General features: G+C 55.3%; 1 protein-coding gene across 1 annotated transcript in view; it reads left to right on the forward strand.

The window, feature by feature from the left end:
- The first annotated feature begins 8545 nt into the window (after positions 1-8545).
- The window catches only part of JAKMIP3 (Janus kinase and microtubule interacting protein 3), a 66572-nt gene continuing 51557 nt past the window's right edge, over positions 8546-23560 (forward strand). Inside the window, exon 1 of the mRNA XM_011941961.1 lies at positions 8546-8680. Within this exon, the coding sequence (XP_011797351.1) occupies positions 8546-8680 (135 nt within the window). The remainder of the gene's footprint in view (positions 8681-23560) is intronic.

The following is a 23560-nucleotide window of genomic DNA, read 5'->3' on the forward strand; positions in this document are numbered from 1 at the left end:
GAACCTGGGAGGTAGAGGTTGCAGTGAGCTGAGATCGTGCCATTGCACTCCAGACTGGGTGACATAGTGAGACTCTGTCTCAAAATAAATAAATAAATAAAAATGTAAAAATATAATAAATAAATAAATAAAAACCTCCAAAGGGCTGTCTGCCTCGCAGCCGGGTACTGTGAGCTGGGGAGAGAAAGAGGGAATTCCCGGTTCCCCTTGAATCCTAACTCCCCCAGCAGGTGTGGCTCTGCAGGGGCCAGACTCAGTGACGCTTTTGTTTATCTGAAAGCATCTTTTCATTCCCTCCCTCCCCACCAAATTCCACTACTAACAACTTCAAATCTGTTTCCTGCAAATGATTAGGGGTTTGTACAAGATCAACATAAATCAGCTTCATTGAAAAACATACAGTTAGAAACAAAGGTGCTAAACCAAGTCCTTAATAATTCTCCATCTGTCTTTTAGGAGATTGAGTGAAAATCACTGTGGGTTTCTAAGCTTGTGGTCCATTTACCCCGAGGCAAGCCTCCTCCGTTTGATTTGTCCATTTACCCCGAGGCAGGCCTCCTCCGTTTGATTTGGAGCCGCATGTCTTGTTGATTGCTGTAATGAGAGGAAAGCACCTGGGCAGAGCCCCTCAGTCTCCATGGTTTCAGCCTCCAAATGGAATTCTGCCATTCTTGGCAAGAAATGCTTCGAAAGTCAGTGGTGTGCCGATGCAGTTCTTCCTTCGAAAGTCAGTGGTGTGCCAGTGCAGTTCTTCCCGGGAACGTGCAGAAAGATTCCATTCTCAAACCAAGGGGTCTGTTTGGAAAGCAGAGCCATCGGGAAGGCAGGAGGAAGGTGGGCCGTCCCTGTGACACCAGGCGTGACCACATGAGACTTGGGGCCCCGTCTTAGGGTTGGGGAGAAATTCCCTCAGCCCATGCCCCAGGCCGGCCCGTGGGCAGCTCCCAGCGAGTGGGGCAGTTTTCTCTTTCTCCAAGTCAGGAGTGGGGGATCCAGCCCAGGCAGATTGAAGCTGGCGGCTGAGGTGGGGGCTCGTGAGGAAGACCTGGTCCTGAAGGCCTGGCCTGTGTGCTGCCACCTCTCTGGTCCCTTCTGAGCAGCTGTCCCCTCGCAGAGGCCAGGTTGTCAGGGGCGGGCAGTGGCCACCCTAATGCCTGTGAGGCCACCTAGTGTCCCCAAGAGTGGCTCAGAGGGGAAGGGGCTCCTGCTTTACTCAGAGCCGCAGAATCAGGACAGAAACGAGATGAGAGTGGCTAATGCCTTCCACAGCCTCGAACAGAAGCCTGGTGGGGGCTCCAGCTCTGGGTCCGTCCTGCAGACCTGGGCGCTGCTCCCCGCCCTGGCATCCCTGTGCATCTGCCTGTGTGGCTGCCCATTTTCCCCTGTCTCTGTCTCCAGTGTCTGGAAATACATCCAACTTTGCTCTGGCTTCACCTTCACCCAACCCCTTCTCTGAACCACTGGCTCTCTCGGGTGACACCAGCGTCCTCAGTCTGTGCAGAAGGCCCATGTGCTGCGTCTTTGTTTGAGGCTGTTTTCCGGGACCGATGGTGGACGTGGGCCAGTAGAGTGTGGGGCTCCCCCGGGTCTTGGGGCCTGGCACACCTGGCTGGACCCCAGACTGACCGAGTCGACGCTTATGTTCTTCACGTGTATTGGGTCTGACTCTGCCTCTGAAAGGGGCCCTGTGCCATGCCTTGAGCATGCTGGAAGCACTAACCTGGGCCATGCGTGGGGGGTACCCTACCTGGAGCCCGCCAGCAGCTTGACCACGTGCCATGTGAGGGACACGGCCTGGTGGCCTTGGGTCAGGCAGAGCTGGGTCACCTGATCGTGTGACCCCAGACAGTGTTTCTGCGTCTGATTCTTCGACTGTGAACTGGACTCGGTGACATTCTCTGTCCCAGGGCTGATGTTTATGGGTGACTAAAGTCTCACCACACCTGCGATTTTCCACAGCGGTGGTCGGGGTGACAGCTGGCCGCCAGGCCTGTGGTGGGACGGGCAGTCCCTGGGCTGAGCCTCCGGGATTCCAGAGGTCCGCGGTGCTGGGCCTCCCTCCGGCCTCTTTCGGGTCTTTCACCTGGAGTGGTTGGTTGATCTTGGGTGACATCCACCCCGTGAGTCACCCTCCCCCAGCCCCCACTGCCCCTCCAGCCACTAGAGCCCACGTGCCCTGGCCCCCCAGGCCCTGGATCTTCCACTCCGGAAACGCCCCGCGCCACCCGAGTGAGGTCCCGCTCCGGAAACGCCCCGCGCCACCCGAGTGAGGTTCCTCTTTCCCGGGGTTTTCCAGGTGTGGCTCCAGTTCTCTAACCAATGACGTGGACACCCAGGCACGAAGGGCCAGCTCATGCCCCCCTCTGAGTGCTGTTTGTTTTTAATGGGTGATGCGCTTCTCTGCAGGGTCACCTGGAGGCTCATGCCCCGTCTGCCCCAGGGGAGAAGACTCTGGCCCCTGACCTTTCCCTCAGTCCCTGCCAGCAGCTCAGCCTACCAGGATCACTGCGAGAGGCCCAGCGGGTGGGGGAGGCCCCGGGGCCTGTGTCTTCATCCTTTCTCCTCCCCACACAGCCTGGGCATCTGTCAGCCTGGACCTGGTGGGTCCATGTGTCCCTTTCCTGTGGGGTCTGACAGGGGTCTCTGACCCTCCTCCATCCCCTCCTCACCCTAAACATTGGATTTCTGTGGAAAGGAATCATCAGATCCATCCTTTCTTCTCCGTAAACCATTTAGCCCAGAAAGAATGCAAGTTAAATGCTCACGGCCTTGTGAGGTCACGGGAGCTGCAGAGACATGGGCTGTCTCACCCCAGGACGCCCCTGAATCACAGGAGGTGGCTCTGAAGACTGCTCAGGTCTGCCTGATTTCTCGGTGTCCTCTGCATCACATGGTGGTATTGAAGCCCAAATCCAGAGGCTCAACGCTGAGTAAACAGCCCGACAGGGACAGAGTGGAGCAAAGCCCCGACCAGGCCAGCCTCCTCGTCAGTGATGCTGAGGTTCACTGTGGTGATTCACCAGAGGTGGAAAGACATCTGTCAGCCGTAAAGCTCTGTCTTCCACACGGAAACCTCCTGCCATAAAACGACTTACCAGAGGTCAACCCAAAGCACTTCTGCCGCCTTCAGATGATGACTGGGAAATAAATTGCTTTTATTACCTCCTCAGAGACCCCGAAATAAAAGATAGGCAAACTGTGCTGTTAATTTAACGACTTCCCCGAGGAAAGTGTGAAGGCACAGTCCTGCTCTGAAATTGACAGCAAAGCCCGCTGCAGCGCCATGTCCAGCAGAGGAAGCGCTCTCTCCACAGGGGTTTGGGGAGAACTTGGGTGCAAACTCAACCTCTCTCGGATGTGCCGTGGGTTTTCCCTGACTAGCAGGCTCGGGACTCGTATTTTTCCTGGTCAAATGCAGCTCTGCGTGTGTGTAAGATGCCCAGTGCTTTAATGCATGTCCTGATTGTGTCAAGGCACAACTCATGGGTGCATTCATGAGTCCTCATCAGGCCGGTCCCCTGGGCACCGCCTGCCCTGTGCCTTGTGGCTCACGTGCGTGTCACGGATGGCACATTCCTCGGCACCCCAAACCCCTTGCTGCACTGCCGTGCTGTCCGTGTGCAGCTCCCGTGCTCGCCCTGGTGATGGTCGGCGTGAGCAGAGTCCACAGTGTCTGGAGGGCTTGTCTGCATCTGAGATTCATGCTGCGTTGCTGTGATTCCCGTGATTCCCGGTGAAGGGACAGCCCTGACCCCAGCTGTCCTGTGACCCCATCATGGTGAGGGGCTGGTACAGTGATGTAGGGGTGTCTGCTCTGAGCTTGCACCCACCCTGACCCCTTCTGGCTCCTGCCCCGGGGCTGATCCAGGCTCCCCAAGGCAGATGCAGCTGTGACTGGACCGCCCCATGAGCGTCTCACAATGTGCTGCCCTCGTAGACCCCCACACAGGCCCCTCAGACCCGCTCCCACCCTATCGGGGAACTGGGGGTCTCCTCGAGCCAGGATGCCGTGGTCTGGGACTCAGTGCAGAGTGTGCCACGTGGGGCCCAGCCCTTGTCATGAGCCGGCTGAACCTCCTGCATGGCTGAAGCCCCTGGCACACCCAAGATGGGGGCTTCTGGGCTGCTACCAGCTAGATCTCCTACTCTCGCAGCCTTTGGGTCTCTCTCTAGTCACCCTGTCTGCCTCCCAGAGTGTCAGGAAGGCTGTGAGAAGACATGTTGACCAGAACAACCTTACACACATGCTTGAGACTGGATGATTCTCTACACCCCGGGTTCCTTATGAGGGATGGGGGTGGACAGAAGAGCTCATGAAACCCAGCAGCCACCCCAGGGCTGGAGCACAGGCCACAGCCCCCAGCTGCTATGAGCTCTGTCACCTGCCAACAGCAGCAGTGTCCTTGTGGGGAAAGGAGATGCCTCCATTTACCAAGGCTGTGATCATCCGAGGTGCGGATCCTCCCAGCGGCCCCAATATCATTTCACTTTAGGATGTGAGGCGACACTTGAAAGCCCTATTCTCTCTGCGTGAGGAACCCCAGCTGTGCTCCTGGGTGGGAAGGAAGAAGGAAGATGCAAATCAGTGGGAAACTAGCTTTGGCACCTCCGGAGCATCAACTGTTTCACAGCCTAGCTGACCAGCCACGGAAATGACCAGCCACGGAAATGACCAGCCATGGAGACAGCTGCCTGGAGAGGCCGTGATCAGTCCATCCCTGCAGGGGGAAGATAAGCTTGTGCAGGCCCCTGGCTAACAGTTCATCCCATGCCTCCTACATACCAAGCACTGTGCCAGGCGCTTTTCACTTCTGGGGTTCCCGAGCCTCAGCACTTGGGGGAGATTCACACCATCCCTGCTCATTTCGTAAGGAATAAACTCAACATAGTTACCGTATCAGTTCCCAGATTGGTGCTGGAGAAAAATACCGACTCTGCCTCTAGGGAGATGCCGATGAAAGCTCTCAGACCAGGGTGGCCGGTGTGGGACCCAGAGTGAGCTTGAAGCCGTTCGGAGGAGCTGGGCAGTCCCAGGCCTGGGACGGGAGGAGGGAGGCCAGTATGGGGAGTTTTTCTGCAATGTAGACAAGATTTTAACTTTCTACACTTTCCCACTTTCCCTCCTCCAAATTGGAAATCCATCCATGGGAGGCTGAGGCGGGAGGATTGCTTGAGCCCAGGAAGTCGAGGTTACAGCGAGCCGTGATTGCACTGCTGCTCTCCGGTCTGGGTGACAGAGCAAGGAGCCCCCTCCCCCAGCCCCAGCGCTGAAGTCTCCCCAAAACAAAATTAACTAAATGCTATGAACAGTGGGTTAATTAGAAATTAGCTCCTGGGATGGGTCTAGATGTCGACCCTTGTGTATTAGCAACCATGACCCTTTACAACGGATTCTCTTTCAAAAACCGCTTCATCTATTTTCAGTAGCAAAGCTATGGGAATGACAGCTGTCTGGCAGCCAGATTTTATTTTCCCTTTTCCTCAAGGCTCAATGCCCTACGACAGACGGATGGCAGCGAGTTTCTGCCGCTGTCAGTGAGCACCGCACAGAGCGTGGTGCGGCCAGGAGAGGGCAGTGGTGGCCCGGGGCTAGGAAACCGGATCCCTAAGAGGACTTGATCGGAGATGGGAATGTGTTAGTGGAGGTGGTGGGAATGTGTTATTGGAGGTGGGAAAGACGACCGTTGTGTGGAGGTGGGAAGTTTACCAGAACAGTCACCTGTGGTGGCAGAGAACCCGAGTGCACAGGACAGGACCCGGCCCTTCCCCAAGGGGGTCTTCATCCCCCTGGAGGGTCCCCAGGGGGACAGTGGGAGGTGGGCCCACAGTTCTGGAGTCCCCAGGAGCCCACCTGACGCTCATGAGGTTGGGGCCAGGAGTCACTAAAACTCACTTAAGGGTCAGCTGGTATCTCTTTAGAGCAGCTTGTTATCAAGAGACAGCAAAACACCTTCAGAACCTCCTATCCCATCTCTAGGAGTCCGTGCCCGCCCCATGTTCTCTCATTCTCCAGCAGCAAGGCCAGCCAAGCCCCCTTTCCTCCTCCTCCTCAAGCCCCTCTTCTTGCACACTTCTCAGGCCTTTCCCAAGCTGCCTGGGGTTTTGTCCTCAGGACGGAGCTGGAAAGGGGAGAGGCAGCGTGCTGGGCCCGGTGAGCACCCTCTCCTTTGTAAATGAAGATGCCTCTGGTGACGTCCGCGGGGCGACGTGGGCATAGCCTCAGCCCCGTCCATGAGTCCACCCCCTCAGTCTGGAGTGGCATCCTGAGGGCACCTTCCTCCCTCTGTACCCCATGACAGCTTCCAACTTTGCCGTCTGCCCGAGCCTGGTCCCTTCAGCCCCCGCCTCACATGTGCAGGGCTGACATCCACCCTGCTGGGCCCTTCTCCCTGTCCGGGTGGAGGCCGGTGGCCCTGCAGGGTGAGACACGTCCAGCATCTTCCCAGTTCACCTTTCAGCCACGCAGGCTCCTCGTGGTTCCTTGGTGTCTGCATCGCCTCCCGGTGGGTCACCTCCGACCCTCCTTTCACTCTCCCTCTGTGAAGCCATCTTCGCTCACCCCTGGAAGTCCACCTGGCTGCCCTGTGGCCCTCCCACCTGCCCGTCCTGCCACCTCCACTGGTCTCTGAGCCCCACACCCACACAGCTTGGTCTTCATCAAACTGCAGGACCCATACCCAAGTCTCCCTCCCATGGTCCTATGAACTGATCAATAGGAGGCTGGAGACAGACATAGGAGTAGGGGAGGGCTGTGTTCACCAGGCTGGAGAGGAGATGCAGGAGTGATGGTGGCCCATGTTCACCAGGAGAGGAGACGCGGGAGTGGGGTGGGGGAAAGTGTTCACCGGGAGAGGAGATGTGGGTGTGGGGTGGGCCTGTGATCATCAGGAAATGGGAGCAGGAGTTGGGGGGATGGGGGCTGTGTTCACAGGGGAAGATCCCATGTTTGATCTGCCTGCTTCTCCCTTCCATCCTGGCTGCCTTCACTGCCCTATAACAAGTGACAAGAGCAGAACGTAAACGAGGATAAGAGGGAAAGGTGCTTTTTTCCCTCTGTCCGAGAAAGCTGGTCATGGTAGAGACGGAGGCCCTGGGAGCAGGAGAGCCACAGAGGAGCCCGGTGGACCCGTTAGGAGCACCAGGGGTCCTTGCCCCTCTAGGCAGCCAAGAGGAACATCTGTGATAGGAGCTGGGGTAGAGAAGCAGCTGCCAGAGAGGAACATCAGAGGCAGAAAGGAGCGGCTGGAGGGGAGGAGCAACCGGAGGAGAGGAGTAGCTTGTGGGGGGGAGCCTCTGAGGGAGAGGAACAGCTGGGGGAGCTGCCTGGCAGCACAGAAGGAGATTGTGAGGATCCCACTAGCCTCGTCCAATCACCCCTTCTTAGACAGTGAGCAGCTTCCCTGGGGTTGAACCTGGAGGACTTGCTGTGACCAGTGGAGATCATTGGTTGCCTACACCAGGTCCCTGGTGCCTGGCCATGGATCAGTGCCTGTCCGTGGCCTGTTCGAAGCCGGGCCACACAGCAGGAGGCAAGTAGTGGGCGAGGGAGTGAAGCTTCCTGTGTATTTACAGCCACTCCCCTTGATGGGACACAGGGCCAGACCCGATCTCCAAAAAAAGAAAGAAAATCCATCTCCATGAAACAGTAGCTCCCATTCCCTCTCCTGCCAGCCCCGGCAGCCACCATTCTACTTTGTTCCTGGGTTTGCCGACTATAGATCCTGAATATATATGTGAAATCATGCGGGGTTTGTCCTTCTGTGACCGGCTCATTTCACCCAGCCTAATGCCTTCGGGGATCCTGCTGTCGCAGCGTGTGTCCGAATCTCCCTCCTGGTTACAGCTGGATCATATTCTGTTACATGGATATTCCGCGTTTTGTGTAGCCACTCCTCCGTCGATGGACGCGGGCTGCCTCCGCTGTGCGGCTACCTGGATCGTGCTGCTGTGAGCTGGGCATGCGCTTCTGTTCCAGTTCCTGCTTTCAGTACTGCTGGGCGTTTCCTGGGTGCAGCTTTCGGGTCTCTGGAGGAGCCGGTCACGGGGTCCCTCTGCTGTTGGAGAACTCATGGTTTATACTCACTGTGGCTGCAGTGTGGTCTCACAGCCATGTACAGAATTCTGAGTTCGAAGCTGGGTGCCCACTCCCTCACCTGTGCCGAGTGTTCATCCCATGCTAGGCGCAGGGATGTGCTCTTAGATGTGGGGTCGCTGTTTGGGGGCACCATATGGCGGGCCGATGGGCTCTGAGGTCTGGGGCTGGTTCCCTGGCCTGCGTAGTGCAGGTGGCATCCTCAGCGCTGGGATGAGGGCAGGTAGGGGGTCTGTGTGCCCCCTTCGCACATGAGCCCCCGAGCTCCAGGCCGAGGCTCCGGAGGGGCTGCTCACGCGGTGTGCTTTCCCTCCAGGTGAATGAGAAGATGTAGCACAGCAGCAGCCCGGGTGACACCTGCTGGGAGCTTGGCGTGGACACCCCAGCCACCCCCAGCCCAGCCCAGCCAGAGCACCCTGCCCCTGAGCATCCCCCCGGCCATCCAGCCTCACCATGTCCAAGAGAGGCATGGGCAGCCGGGCCAAGGGGGACAAGGCGGAGGCCCTCGCGGCGCTGCAGGCGGCCAATGAGGAGCTTCGAGCCAAGCTCACAGACATCCAGATCGAGCTGCAGCAGGAGAAGAGCAAGGTGGGCTCTCCCCAGACCCCAGCCTCGAATGTCCCTCCCTCCCGCCTCCCCCGGGGCCCAGAGGCTCTTCCTAGAGTGGGTTTGGCCAGGTCCCTGTGGAAACCCGCACCCGGTCCTAGAGGCTGCCTGGGACAGACCACGTGGTTGGGGGTGGGGGAGGCAGGCAGTGGGAGACTGGATGAGGGCTCTGTAGGCAGAGGTGCTATGGTGGTTGCCGCACACCATGGTGAGCTCACAGAAAATGTCCTCTGCTGCGCGGGGACAGCCCTCCCATCTGGGGCCGCAGGGCCTTGAGGGTCTGTGCCTAGTGGGGCCGTCCCTGGAAAGGATGCTGACTTTCCCACTGCGGCATCCATGGTGGAACTGACCTGAAACAGAGTGGGCAGGTATGGCTCTCACATGGGAATAAAGGAAAAAGACGGGCTATCGGTTTAGAGCTTCCAGGTTTGGAGGAACAGCGCCTGTTACCAAACGCGGAGATGCAGGGGCAAGCCCAGGGGATGGGGAGGCCCACGATGGCCTCTGGCTGGATGCCCAGCACTTGGGGGCTCTTGAAGCCTCGGGAAAGATTGGGCTGTGCTGAGCTGTGCTGGCAGCCAAGGTGGGGGGAGACTGGAGCGGGGGGTAGGGACTGACCAGAGGACAGGCCAAGCCCTAGGGTGGGCCACCCTTGCCTGAGCCTCTTTCCACCTCCAGCACGACCTTTGCCCTTTCCTTTCCATCTCCTGGTCCCCAGGAGCCACTAAGAAGTGTGCCCGGGCTCCTGGAAGGAGAAGGCAAAGGAGAGAGCATCTGGAGAGAAGGCAGCACCAGGAAGGGGCTGGGCACGAAGGCAGGTGCCTGCCGCGGGCTTGGAAGGGCCTGGGTCACGCGTGGATGGTGTCCCTGCTCTGGGCCCTAGTTCCCTCCCTCCCTGCTTCTTCCCCAGCAAAGGCCTCTCTCTCGGGGGCTGCGTGGTCTCCTGGTGGAGGGGAATCGGGTTATCTGGGGCTGGTGCTTAACTTCTGACTTATTCAACCTCCTGTGATTTCACCTCCTTGTTATATCAAAAGAAGAAGAATGTTTCGTGATACGTGATAATCACGTGTAGTTCAGATTTTGGTGCCCACACCACAAGGAAAGTTGTATTAGAACGTGAGTCATCCCAGCACATAAGGAGGCCAAGGCGGGAGGATCGCTTGAGCCCAGGAGTGCGAGACCAGCCTGGGCAACATAGGGAGACCTCATCTCTACAAAAAAAATGGACAAATTAGCTGGGTGCAGTGGTGTGCTCCTGTGGGCTCAGCTGCTCAGGAGGCTGAGGCGAGACGATTAGTTGAGTCTGGGAGGTTGAGGCTACAGTAAGCTCTGATTGTGCCACTGTACTTGAGCCTGGGTGACAGAGCAAGACCCTGTCTCTCAAGAAATAAAAATGATTTAAAAAAAAAAGACCCACAGCTGCACCTGCTCATTTGCATATTATCCTCGGAGTTGACCCACAAAACCTAAACTATTTACCATCTGGCCCCGCCCCCATTCCTCCCCCTCCTGCCCTGAGTTCCCTCCTCTGTAGGATGGGGGTGAACACAGCGCCCCCTGCCTGTGGCCTGGAGGAGGGAGTGCTGCTGAGGCTCCCGGGCACAGCTGGGAGAGAGTCTCGCTTCTAGGGTACCAGAAGGCCGATGGCATGGGGACATGGTCAGTAAATGTGCGTCCAGCACCTGCTCTGTGCCAGGTGCCCATAAATCGCAAACAGCAATGCCCAGAGGCCCAAACTTGCTGCAGGAGCACAAGGTCAGGGTGCTAATGCCCCCCACCCCCGAAAATGGGGAGTTGCCCCAAATGGAGAGACCAGGCTGTACGGCGAGCCTCAGACATGGCTGTCGTCCTCCCTCTCCCCATTTTGCTGGTGGAAGAAGAGATGACTTGTCAAGAGCACAGGGAGAATGAAACCCTTTGTTTTATTGAGTAAAAGTATGACAATTATCTTTTTTAAAAAAAAACAGAGTCTCACTCTGTCACCCTGTCTGGAGTGCAGTGGTGCAATCTCGGCTCACTGCAGCCTCGACCTCCTGGGCTCAAGCAGTCCTCTCACCTCAACCCCCCAAGTAACTGAGACCACAGGTGTGCACCACCATGCCCAGCTATTTTTTTTTTTTTTTTTTTTTGAGACAGAGTCTCACTCTGTCGCCCAGGCTGGAGTGCAGTGGCTGGATCTCAGCTCACTGCAAGTTCCGCCTCCCGGGTTCACGCCATTCTCCTGCCTCAGCCTCCCGAGTAGCTGGGACTACAGGCGCCCGCCACCTCGCCCGGCTAGTTTTTTTGTATTTTTTTAGTAGAGACGGGGTTTCATCATGTTAGCTAGGATGGTCTCGATCTCCTGACCTCGTGATCCGCCCGTCTCGGCCTCCCAAAGTGCTGGGATTACAGGCTTGAGCCACCACGCCCGGCCTTTTTTTTTTACTTTTTTGTAGAGACTGGTTCTCGTCGTGTTGCCCAGGCTGGTCTCAAACTCCTGGATTCAAGCGATCTTCCTGCCTCAGCCTCCCAATGTGCTGGGATTACAGGGCTGAGCCACTGCCCCCTGCCAATAATTATCTTCTTAACACGAACACCACATGTGGACATCCCAGCTTTAGTTCCCGGTTCTCTGTCCACCCAATTACAGCAGCATCATGTGATGTTTCGTGCAGTTTTGCCAAAACACATCCATCTGTGATGCCCCGAGGGACACACGCTCCTTGATGGTCAACAGGCCAGGTTTGCGGGCTCTCCAGGTGCCGGCAGGGGTTCCAGGGCCGGTGTCTGATGGCTGCAACCCAGACCCGCTGGGCACCTTGCGGGGTGTGTTTAGTTGTACCTGGAGGAGAGGATGTTCCCTCTTGGCACAACGTGCAGAAGGCACCAGAGGAAAGGAACAGAGAAGAAGCCTGTTTGCCTCAGAGCTCCTCGTCCTGGACACCCTCACCAGAGAGTTCATGTCATGGTTTCCTGCATAAGCGATCTGAGCCCCGCCTCCTCCAGCATAACTGACAGCATGCTGGACGCACAGGCAGCAACTCCCTTTTGCCAGGTGACCACAGCGCCTCTTGGAGTCAGTTCCACGTGGAACAGTGCAGCTGGCACAAGCTCGTCCATGTGATTCACGTGCCCCACCGTGTTAGGCCTGTTGACAGCATCCAGGCTGATTCGATTTTCGGCTGATACCGCAGCCCTGTATGTGGGTCTTGAACCACATGCAAAAGAATTCCTGTAGGAGACGTTCTTGCAAGCCAAACTGCTGGGCCAGAACGTGTCTATGTTTGCAGTTTGACAGTGACGTCCCCAGGGCCCACGGAGAACAGAGAGGGCCCTTCAGGGAGGTCCAGCTGGCTCCCAAGGGCAGCTCCAGGAGCCAGGTGGGGGCAGAGTCCTTGCCGCTGGCTCACACCGGTGGGAAGGTGCTGGCTGCTCTGGGACCACTGGGGTTCAAGATGGTGACTCGGTGCTGCTCCTTCCTGCAGACCTAGTTATCCGGGCTTAGCCAAGGACTCTGAAATATTCTCATCTCTGCCAGGGGGTTCTTTCTAGGCTGGGGTTTTCACACCTCACTATGCAGCAGAGCCAGGACCTTGGTCCTGCTGGAGCAGAAGCTGCCGGGAGGCATGGGGAGGCATCGAACACGCCCAGGGCTGCTCAGCGACCGCATCGTGGACTTGCCCTCCCACACCAGCTCCTCTGGCCAGCTCCCTCCCTCTCCCAGCCCTTTCATCCTGCCAGTCCTGGGGACAGTGGATTTCCAACATTAAAGGAGCTTCTAGGAGATGCAGAAAATAACTATTCTTTGTCTCCTCAACTTCCAGGGTGTGCAGCTAACTGAAGCATGGGGCTGGAGAGGAAAAACGATGGGTGGGACACAGGTGGCGCCTTGGACAAGAGAGAGCCCCTGGGCCACCAAGACCCCAGAGCATTCTCTGACCCTGCTCCCAACTCACTAACTCCTCCCTCCCCTGCCTCCTTGGCCCAACTCTCCCCCACCTCATTCACCTGCTCTTCTCCTACCTGGTCCTGTCTCCCACTGGTGCCTCCAAGCCAAACCTGGACCTTCCCAGCCAAGCGTCATTTAAAACATTCAAGGCTGGGTGCAGTGGTTCACACCTGTAGTCCCAGCACTTTGGAAGACCGAGGCAGGAGAATCACTTGAGCCCAGGAGTTCGAGACCAGCCTGGACAACATGGCAAAACCTGGTCTCCACCAAAAAAAAAAAAAAAATTATACATATATACACACACACACATGTTTGTATATGTTATATGTGTACATATATACACGTGTGTATATATATTATACACACACATATATATATTTAAAAAACCGGGCATGGTGGCACTCATCTGTAGTCCCAGCTACGTGGGAGGATGACTTGAGCCCAGGAGGTCGAGGGTGCAGTGAGCCATGATTGTGCCACTGCACTCCAGCCTGGGTGACAGAGCAAGACTGTCTCAAAAAACAAAAATTTTTTAAATTAAAAGCATTCGAGGTTAAAAAAGATCGTGTGCACACAGAAAATAATATGGCAGACAGGCAGATAGGCACCATCCACAATTAAAAAATTACCTCATTTGGGTTCAAATATAAGCAAACTAGAAGCTCTCCCCCCAGCTGCCTGCCCTTGTTCCTGCATGCCCGCTGAGAGGTCTGGGCCCCCTGCGCCCGGGCATCTTCCTGGTCTGACAATGACAGCAAGGGTCTCACCGACGGTAATCATACTTCAGTTCATTGCACCTGAGGGCCCTGAGGATCCTGAGGACCTGGAGCCTCCGGCTCCTTTTCTTCCAGCTCCCACCTGGGCTTTCTCTTCTCCCTACTCCATTCCATAAATGGACTATCCCATCTGAGTTGACCTTCGAGTCTTCCTGAGCTGGGAAGGGCTCGAGGCTGTAGCTTCTTCATGGTTAGAAACAGGACCATGGGAAGCCTTCAGGGGCCCCTGGGCTCTTGCAGCTCTGCAGCTCACACAGCATCTTGGCCTCTACCACAAACATGGGGATTCTTGATCTGCAAAACACTTGCATAAGTCATGGCCAAGCAGGGAAGAGAAAACAGGAATTCAGTCATTGCAATGGTCAGCATCAATGCTTCTGAAGTCTTTACTGTGTCCATGCCAAAAGTAATATCGTCGTTACAACCCCAGGACAGGAATCTGTAACTAGACCTGCAGCTGTGGAACCGGAGCCTCTATCTAATTTCCAGCAGATCCAGATACCTCAGAAGCACCCACTGGGGAGAATCCAGTTCTGGACCTCAAGAGGGAAATCAGTGACTGGCCAGAGGAGCCATTCCCAGAACAGACTGACCTGCTCCACTGGCCTCCTGCAGCCTTGAGGGGACAGGCAGCCCCCAAGCCAGTCGAATCCAGCCGTGCCCTGGAAGCTCCCACAGCCCACTGGTGGCCAAGGCGGCATCTGGCGGCCTCCACCAGCTCAGGCATGGGCAGGTGCTCCTGGGCTGCCGGTGCCTCCAGCAGGGCCTGAGCCTTCGCAGCTCCCGAGGCCGGATCCCAGCGTGGGCCCACCGATAGATGGGCCCTGCCTTCTGTGCAGTTTCCCTGTGGTTATGGGAAGGTGTGCTCTCCTCTCACATGGTGATTAAATCCGTTTACATTGAGCAACCAACGGAGGGGGTGCTGCTTGTTCCTCTGCCACGGTCTTGGGCTGCCATGCACTGGGGAGCTCATCTCTTTTTCAGGAATCATCAGAATTCCGCAACTGCATCATCAGATTTTTCGGGCTGCAATTTTCAGGGTAAAAGAAGGTTCCTGTGAGTTCTGGAAAAAGCATTTCGGATTTCAGTCCGATGGTTAATCGATCAGCGAGGAAGATTTGAGCAGACTGAGATTTGACAAGTCAGAAATAAAATGTTTTAAATAAAAGCTGACCCTTCTCCAGGTGCCAGCCCTCTGGGCTAGTGAGATGGGACCCTTCCCAGTGAAGAAGGGGAGGGGCTCACAGGAAGGGCTCTCGTAGGAACTGCAGGGATGTGAACTCGGCCTTATCTTGAGCTTGTCTTGAGGAAGGTGCAGTGTGTGCTCCTTTAAAGTGGGGAAGAGCCGTACATGTTGTGAGGATGTAAGTCACCATGTTTTTGTCGTGGACATGAAGGCTGCAGCTCTGGCCCCTGATGCCTGTTCCAGGGTTTGGCCACTGCCCACCCTCCTGCAGGCTGAGCCCCGCCTCTTGGAACTGCATGCTTGATGAGGAACCAGTGCAGGGAGCAGAGAAAATTCACAGCAGTCACACCTTTCAGAGGTGCCCGGAAAGTCCTACAAGATCCCGGCTCTAACTGGGGGGCCTGCTTAGAGGTGGGAGACCCCATGGAAGCTCCGGTCTCCTGCCCCCACAGGAAATGTGTCCCGGGCGGGCAGCTGTGCCCCTGCAGGCCTGTGGAGGGAGACAGCAATGATGGGTACAGGGGCCGAGGCAAGGGGTGGCAGAGCCAGCAGACACAGTGGGTGGTGCTGGGGTCACTGCTGAGGAAGTGGCTTTGGAGCAGAGACCCCCCATGAGCACAGGAAGGCTCCAGGTGGGGCTAGAGCCCAGGTAGAAATGAGGTGAATGGGCATGGGTGTGACCTGGAGCACCAGGAAGGCCAGGGCAGGGGCAGCCCTCATGGGTAGGGTGCAGGAGAGGTCGGCAAAGGTGGCCATGGGCCCCAGGTCCATGCAGGTGTGGGGCAGGAGGGGGCCTAGTAACCTATGGTCCACATGGGGACACTTTGGAGGGAGAAAGGGGGTTACTGATCACTATGCTGGAACAACAAGGAAAGCCAGCCTCCCCGGATCACTGGGCGTCCCACCGTAGCAAGGCAGGGAGCTTGGGCCATGCTCCAGGCCTGGCCAACAGCCTCTGGGAGCCTTAAAGCTGGACATGACCTGACTTCTATTTGCATATTATATATTGTAAATACGTTTATTTAAAATATTTAGACGTTTTAAACATACCCTCTGGCTGCTGTGAGAGGGGCTGAGGGGAGCAGAGAGCAGTGGGAGGTGGCTGCTCAGAGGTTCATGCTGTGGCTGAGGGTGGCAGCTGTGGAGGGGCACAGGGCAGAGACACCAGGATATGTGGGCAGGCAGGGGTAGAGTCTGTGGGTGGACAGTGTGTGGAACGGCTCTGGGACACGGGGGAGAGGGGCCAGGAGGTGTGGGCAGGTGGGGGTAGAGTGTGCGCGTGGACGGTGCATGGGGTGCTCCAGGCTCGGGTCTGAGCAGCAGTGGCCGGGCTGCCCTTTGCTGAGGTGGCATCTGGGCGAGGATAATGGGCACTGGGGGCCGGAGAACATCAAGGATTCTGCATGGGACAGGGCATCTGGAGCCTCACACCAACATCCAGGCCGGGGCTGCCATGTTGGCAGTGAGCATAGGTGGCCACTGTCCCGCGGGGCACATGGGTCTCAGGTGTGGGAGCAGGGTCTCCGGGTGGTGGGAGATGCTGCCCGGAGAACAGCGCGAGGGGAGACGGGGCTGGGACCCGCCCTGGGCACTCGGCTCGTCAGCTGGGAAGCGCAGAGAGGGCAGCGAGGAGGCCGTGCTCTTGGCCTTCACCCGCCTCACGTCTGCTTCCAGAACATTTCATCTCGCCTCTGTTCTTTTGGGCTGTTAGGTTTTAAGAAAGGTCTCTCTTCCTGGTTCCTTATTTTGTTCAATTGTATTCTTTTCTTCAGTGTTTTCGTCTACAAAGTCCCACATGGCTCTTTTGATTTACATGAATGTCTTGCATTTAAAAAAAGTCTCTGCCTTCCCCTGGGGACTGTCTGCTTGTTACTGTGGGTACCTGAATGTTCTGAGCCTTTAGGAGTGGGGAAGTAGTTCTCATAAAGAATCTGGGATTCAGACTCTCCTTGTCCACAGCCACGTGTCTCCTTGGACAGAGCAGCTCTCCACCTCCCCTCCGACACTGGCTCACGTGGAGGATGCGTCCGACTACCCGGCTGCCGCTGCTTGGTCAGCCTCCCGCTGCCTGGCTGTGAATCCCCTCTCCCCACTCCCTCTGTCTTTCCCTTCTGCCCCCTTTGGCTGCTCCATTCTTTCCTACTCCTCAGAAAGAGACAGTTCTCATCAGAGAACATGCACAGCTAGGGTTTGAAAGACTGTGACCTTCCCACTTTCTAAAGCGTGACTTACTGAAATGTGCAAGAAATACACCTACCTAGTGACCAGGATGCTGTATGTCCCTGGTCTGAAAGCAGTTGTCACCTCAGTTCAGGGCTTACTAGCCACTCTTGGCCTGCTTTAGGGGATTCAACTTGCACCTCCCAGGACTCTGTGATAAAGCTCAGGAGGTAGATCTGTGAATGGCCAAAAGCATTAGCAGTATTATTTAAGGACGTGCAAATGAAAACAAAGTCGAACGCACCCGGTTGCTTTTATACTCGGCAGATTCCCTGGGGTCGCTGATTGGGTGGTGAAGTGATGCTCTCAGAAGCTGCTGGAAGCTTCTCTGCAGGTGCCTTGGCCACCAGTGCACGGCCCTGAGATGCTGCCAGGCTTCTGTGGCAGTGACTCCACTGTTAGGAAAAGCGGAATCCAGCGGATACACAGGGTGTTGGTTTTAGCTCTGCTAATGATAAGGAACAAAGCGGCCACCTGGCTGTCCCGACCTGAGGAAATTGCTAAGGATGTTAAGTTGTGTTTACGCAGCAGACTGCCCTGCAGCCATTAGAATCTCATTGAGGAAGAATGTTTGCTAATAGAGGAACTCCTCATTGTCAGGCTAAGAAAAGCCTGGGAAAGGGACAGCAGGGCTTTGTGGTGTTTTCCTGTTGAGGAAAATCTTCACCTGTACCAGGTCATGGAGACACTCTCCTATGTTTTCTTCTCGAAGCTGTGTTGTTTTACCTCTCAATTTTAAGTCGGAAACCCAGCAGGGATTGATTTTGGCACATGACGTGAGTAGGATATGATTGTGGATATGAGACGGACCTGGCACCTTTCCTGTGAAAAAGGCTTTACCCGCTGCACTTGCAGCTTCTCTTTTCCAATAAAACCGTGGCCATGTGTGTGAGCCTGTGTCATAGTCAGAGTTACCGGCCAGTCCTTCGCCTCTTCCGGGAGGATGTCTATGCCGTGCGACTTTGCAGAGCTTTGCTTTGTTCTGGTCAGTGCAGCAGTGACCTGGGCCAGGCCCAAGCCCGGCCCTCTGCGTCCCCTGCTTACTCCTCCACCTCTGTCCTCTCTGTGAGGAGGCTGTGTCTAGACCAGTGGCCAGTCCCAGGAAAAGTGCCACGTGGTACCCACTGAGCCCAGCCTAGGCCACCTGACTCCAGCTGACTACTAGACTCATGAGAAAAAAATGAATGGTGGTGGCTTCTGTGTAGCACGGCGAAAGTTCACTTACTATTTTTGAGACAGGATCTCACTCTGTCACCCAGGCTGGAGTGCAGTGGTGCGATCATAGCTCACTGCAGCCATACCCCCTGGCTCAAGCAATCCTCCCATTTCATCCTCCCAGGTAGCTGGGACTACAGGCATGCATCACCGCACCTGGCTAATTTTTTCATTTATTTATTTTTTTTTTGTACAGATGGGATCTCACTGTGTTGCCCAGGCTGGTCTTGAACTCCTCAAGCCATCCTCCTGCCTCTGCCTTGCACAGTGCTGGGATTACAGGATGAGCCACCGTGCCCGAACAGCAAGAGTTGGCTGTTAGTCACGGAAGCTCCCTGATAGTCTGTTTTGGATTCTATTCTCTCTTGGTTCTTTGCATTTCCATCTACATTTTAGAATCCATTTGGAGATTTGCATTTTTATAACAGCTTCTATACATTGAATTGCATTGAATCTATAGATCAATCTGAGGAAAATAAACATGTTTATAATGTTGAGTCTTTGGATTCATGAGTATGATATTTTCTCCCATTTATTTAAATGCTTTTAAATTCCTGTCAGTAATACTTGGTAGTTTTCAGCACAGAGGTCTTGGGCACGTTTTCTAACACGTATTCAAAAGTGTTGGATTTTTTGGATGCCATTATAAATGGTACATTTGATATTTCCATTCCTAATTATTTGCTGATGATATATAGAAATCCAGTGATTTAAAAAATATTTGAATGGAGCGTTCCTCAATGAATTCATTTCTGCATTCAACCAATCTAATGAATACATATTTTTCCATGACATGGGAAAAGCGTGGTGAGTGGCTGCATGATCTGGGTGAGGGTGAATTATGCATGAAGTGTTGGCTGGTGCGGCTCCGATTCCATAAACATTTCCCCGAGCTGCCAAATGCCAATCCGCTCAAATTAGCGCTGAGCACCGTTCATATACCGGCTCTGCAGCTAGCTCCAGCCCTGGCGGGTCACTGCGATCGCAGCTGGGGTCACCCTGGCGGGTCACTGCGATCGCGGCTGGGGTCCTGCCAGTGGTACACTTCTGTGATCAGAGGGGCACTCTGGGCCCCCTGCTACCGTTGGGCTGGGATCCCACCAGCGGCCCAGAGGAGGTCTCCCACAGCCGCTTGTCAGCCCAGCTGCACTCATCTGAGCCCTTCTAGGCGCCACAGCCCTGATCTTGAACTCTAGTTTTTTGCATTATCCTGGAGTCATCTCAGGGGACATTACGGCTGCTTTAAAATAGAGATGTTGACCTGTGACTCGGTGACAGCAGGACAGGCCTGGTAGAGGAGGTTGGTGTGTTCCCCTTCAGTGTTTGTCATTTGCATAAAGGAAATAGTCCTTAAATAGTTGTCTCCAAAGAGGACCCCAAATTCTAGAGCAATTGTTGGAGGTTAGCGGAAGAAACTTTCTCTGGAAATAAGACTGTAGAGAAAAATGTTGTTTCTAGTAGAAATGTGGTTTGACTAAAAGTTACTCGTGAAAAAAATTGAAAGGACCTTTGTCCATTTCATTTAAGATTCTATCAACCTTGGAGCAGCCCTGAGGGCTCAGCAGTCCTCCAGCTCTCACTGGAGCCGTGAACATTTGGCGACATCATAAATGAGTATGGCCATGTGCAGCCATAAGCGGGCATTGGGCCGGATGTGCTGGAAACTCCCCGGAGTGGGAGAGCAAGGCCCTTGGCAGCAGAACCTGGCCCATGGTGGGCAGGGGGTCTCGGCACTGTGGTCTGAATGTAGAACCCCCACAGCATGTCCTCCCACAACCCCAGACAGGGCCCTTGCTGGGCTATTTTGTTGCTTGTTAGAAGAAGTGCCTTTTCTCCACGGTGTAAAACAGTAACAACACAATCTCAACTTCCAGAATGTACTTTTTTTTTTAATTTTTTTTTATTTTTTTATTTTTTTTGAGACGGAGTCTCGCTCTGCCGCCCGGGCTGGAGTGCAGTGGCCGGATCTCAGCTCACTGCAAGCTCCGCCTCCCGGGTTCACGCCATTCTCCTGCCTCAGCCTCCCGAGTAGCTGGGACTACAGGCGCCCGCCACCTCGCCTGGCTGGTTTTTTGTATTTTTTTAGTAGAGACGGGGTTTCACCGTGTTAACCAGGATGGTCTCGATCTCCTGACCTCGTGATCCGCCCGTCTCGGCCTCCCAAAGTGCTGGGATTACAGGCTTGAGCCACCGCGCCCGGCCCAGAATGTATTTTTGATTCAGATGCCAACAATTCTCATGAATAACAACTGATAAAATCTTTCAGCACATTGCAGATTCCAGTGGGTGACCTCAGGTTTGCCTGAACGGTTCCTGCTGCTCGGGTGTTCAGTGCTTTGCAGATTTGACGGTGACCTCAGGTTTGCCTGAATGGTACCTCTGCTCAGGTGTCCCTCAGGACCTTACCCAGGTGTGGCCTGGTCAGGACTGTGCATTGTGGCCACCTGTCCTGGGAGCGCCAGCTTTGTGCCACTTTGTGCTGGTCATTGGATCTCACCCGAACGAGTGGGGAATGGTCCATCCTTGTGGCAAGGTCTGGCCTGAGGGTTGAAGCCGATCTTGACCCAGGGAGGGAGAATAGTGGCGCCTGTCGCTGCTGAAATACAGGTCTGCAGGCGACGTGGGTGACCTTGTTTCTAGGTGTAGGATGGAGGCATCTGGGTGGCCAGGCTGGGCTGGGCTCGCTGCACGGGGGCCTTGTCCACTGGAAAATGTGGCCTTGCCCACATGTGGGCCTCGGGGCCTGGCCAGTGTCCACACTTCCAGCTCTTGTCCACCTTTCAGGGTCTGTCCCGATGCTGTCCGGACTCTACCCCTGAAGGGTGGCCAGGCCTGCGGCTACCTGCGGGTTCCTGGCTTGGTTTCCCCCCAGGTCACCCCTGCTTCACCCCCACTTCACCCCTGCAGCTGGACAGGGCCACACCAGTGTGGCTGCCCAAGCCCATTGGTTAAGGGAGGGATGGGGCATCCGTCAGAAACACGCACAAACACCTGGTGTCCCATAGATCAGGTGGTGCTTGTTTTGAACTGGCGGAAAAGCACATTGGGGCTCACAAAATGGGACCCAATCTGGGCAGGTGTGAGAGGAAGGAGATGTCATCCTTGACTCTTTCAGAAGTAGGTTTAGTGGATGTTTCAGAAACGACTTTGGTTAAATGCCTCATTCACACATGTCAGAGCCCCCGATGGCCTAAACCGCAAGGTTTCCAAGCCCCATTAGGTGTGCATGTACACGTCTCTGCCTGTGCATGTATGTGTGCGTGTGTATGTGTGTGCAGACGTGTGTGTATGTGTGTGCATGCATGTGGAGGGGCATGTATGTTTGTGCATGTGTGTGCACATGTGTGGTGTGCACATGTATGTGCACGTGTGTGTACACGTGTGGGGGCATGTGTGTGGTATGTGCCTCTGTGCCTGTGTGCATGTGTGTGGTGTGTGCATGTGTGTGGTGTATGTGTGTGGTGTGTGGTGTCTGGTGTGTGCATGTGTGTGGTGTGTGTGCGTGTGGGTGGTGTGTGCATGTGGGTGGTGTGTGGTCTGTGATGCTTGCATGTGTGTGGGTGCATGTGTGTGGTGTGTGCACGTGTGTGCATGTGTATGTGCACGTGTGTATATGTGTGTGGTGTGTGCCTGTGTGTGCGTGCATGTGTGTGATCTGCACATGAGTAGGGTGAGGGGAACAGGATGAGTAAGGCTTGAGCAATCAGCAGGCCTTGTGGGTCTCCCCTGCATCCCCTGGGACCTCGCAGCTCCATGCCAGCTCTCCCTAACCCCTTAGACTTCTAAGGGTGGAGCCTCAGATGTCAATGGTTCAGACTTTAGGTGCTCTATTTAAACAGTGACTCTCTACCCTGGCCCTATGTTACAATGTCCTGTGGAGTAAGAGATGAAGAACAGCCCAGCACCCAATTGCCCCCACCCTGTGCCTCTGCCCAGAGATCCCTTCCACCCCACAAGGCGTCTCCTGCTTTAGGCCTGTCCCCAATCCCCTGGGCAGATTTACCAGTCTCTGGTTGCCTGTGGTTGTTAACTCAGATGGCAGCAAATAGCAGCGCCGTGGCTCCTGGGGGATGCCGGGGAGATGACTGCAGCTCACCGGGGGGGACAGTGGGGAGATGGCCACAACTCACCGACATCTGGCCCACTTGTGGATCCCAGGAGAGGTGTGAGAATAGACACCAGAGCTCACTGTGTGGAATTACAAGTGATTACACGACACAGAACCCAGTTAGATATTTCAGGGAAATTCAGGAAGACTGGAATAACAGAAGTGAACAACAGGAAAATAAATCTTATCAAGTTACTATAACAAAAAGAAATAAGAAGTAGAAAAGCATTCCTACAGACAATGAAACTATACCGGACAAATGCTCCAAAACAGATGGAAGCTATGATGGGCTGTTTCAAAAGGAACTAAAGGACATCAATAAAATGATATAAGGGGCTGGTGGGGTGGCTCACGCCTGTAATCCCAGCATTTTGGGAGGCAGGGGCAGGCGGATCACCTGAGCCTGGGAGTTCGAGACCAGACTCAGCACCATTGACCCCATCTCGGTGGCACATGCTGCCTAATTTCTTTTCTCTACTGATTCCCATTCAAGTTTTCATGAAGGTGAAATTATCATTGCCTGGTTGGAGGAGGGGCAAGCTGGGCTCTGGGCACAGTGTTCTGGCTCTGCCATGCCTCGCACTGGACCTCCTGTCCCCGAGCCACAGCCCCACAAGCACGGTGAGCAGAACAGCCTCCCCAGCCTCCTTCCCTTACACACCACGCACGTTTGGGAGCCTGAGTAAAGGGGATTCGGCATGGGAGGAGAGGACTCACCAGTCCCCACCCCCAAGTGGCATAGAAATGCCCTGGAAGATCTCGCTTTTTTACCATTGAACTCGGTGTGAACTGGAAAAGCAGGAGGTCCCACCTTAAGTAGAAGCCAAAGTAAGGACCGTGTCTGCTCACTCCGGCCTCTTGGGAGTCGGCAGAACTCAGCTGGACCAATGACGCTTGCTGGGCCTGTGTGTGGTTGTGGAATCTCTGGGTCTCGAGCAAGGTTCGGAGAGAGCGTGGTGGCTGGGATTTCTCTGTACTGTGGGGTCTGGGTGGACCAAAAGGAAGGCTCAGGGTTGAGCCCTGCAGGACAGGAGGACTGCCAGCCAGGTAGCAGCAGAATGAGTCAGTGCCACATGTCCTGATGGGGAAATAGCAGCCACCTGTCCCCCAGTAACCCCTCCCCCAGCAACCCCAGGCAGCCTCCAGAAGGGAGGGAGACAAGACAGTCACAAAGAGAGAAATAAGCACTTTTACGGAGTGATCATCGCTGTGCAGAAAGTGAAAAAAAGTAACAAAATCGGCGTGCCTGGGAAGGCAGGGACAGAAGCCCTAGCGTGGGGACGGACTGTGCTGGGCCAGGAGGAGATGACACCAGGAACCTTCAGAGGCCATGCCACGTGCTGTAGGAGGGCATCCGGCCGGGGAGGAGTCGGGGGTCCAGGTTTTGTGGGATCAGAATTCCTACAGCTATGGGGGAAGCAAACAAAAT

Source organism: Colobus angolensis, unplaced genomic scaffold (genome assembly GCF_000951035.1).
Source record: "Colobus angolensis palliatus isolate OR3802 unplaced genomic scaffold, Cang.pa_1.0 Scaffold204, whole genome shotgun sequence".
Classification (NCBI taxonomy): Eukaryota; Metazoa; Chordata; class Mammalia; order Primates; family Cercopithecidae; genus Colobus; species Colobus angolensis.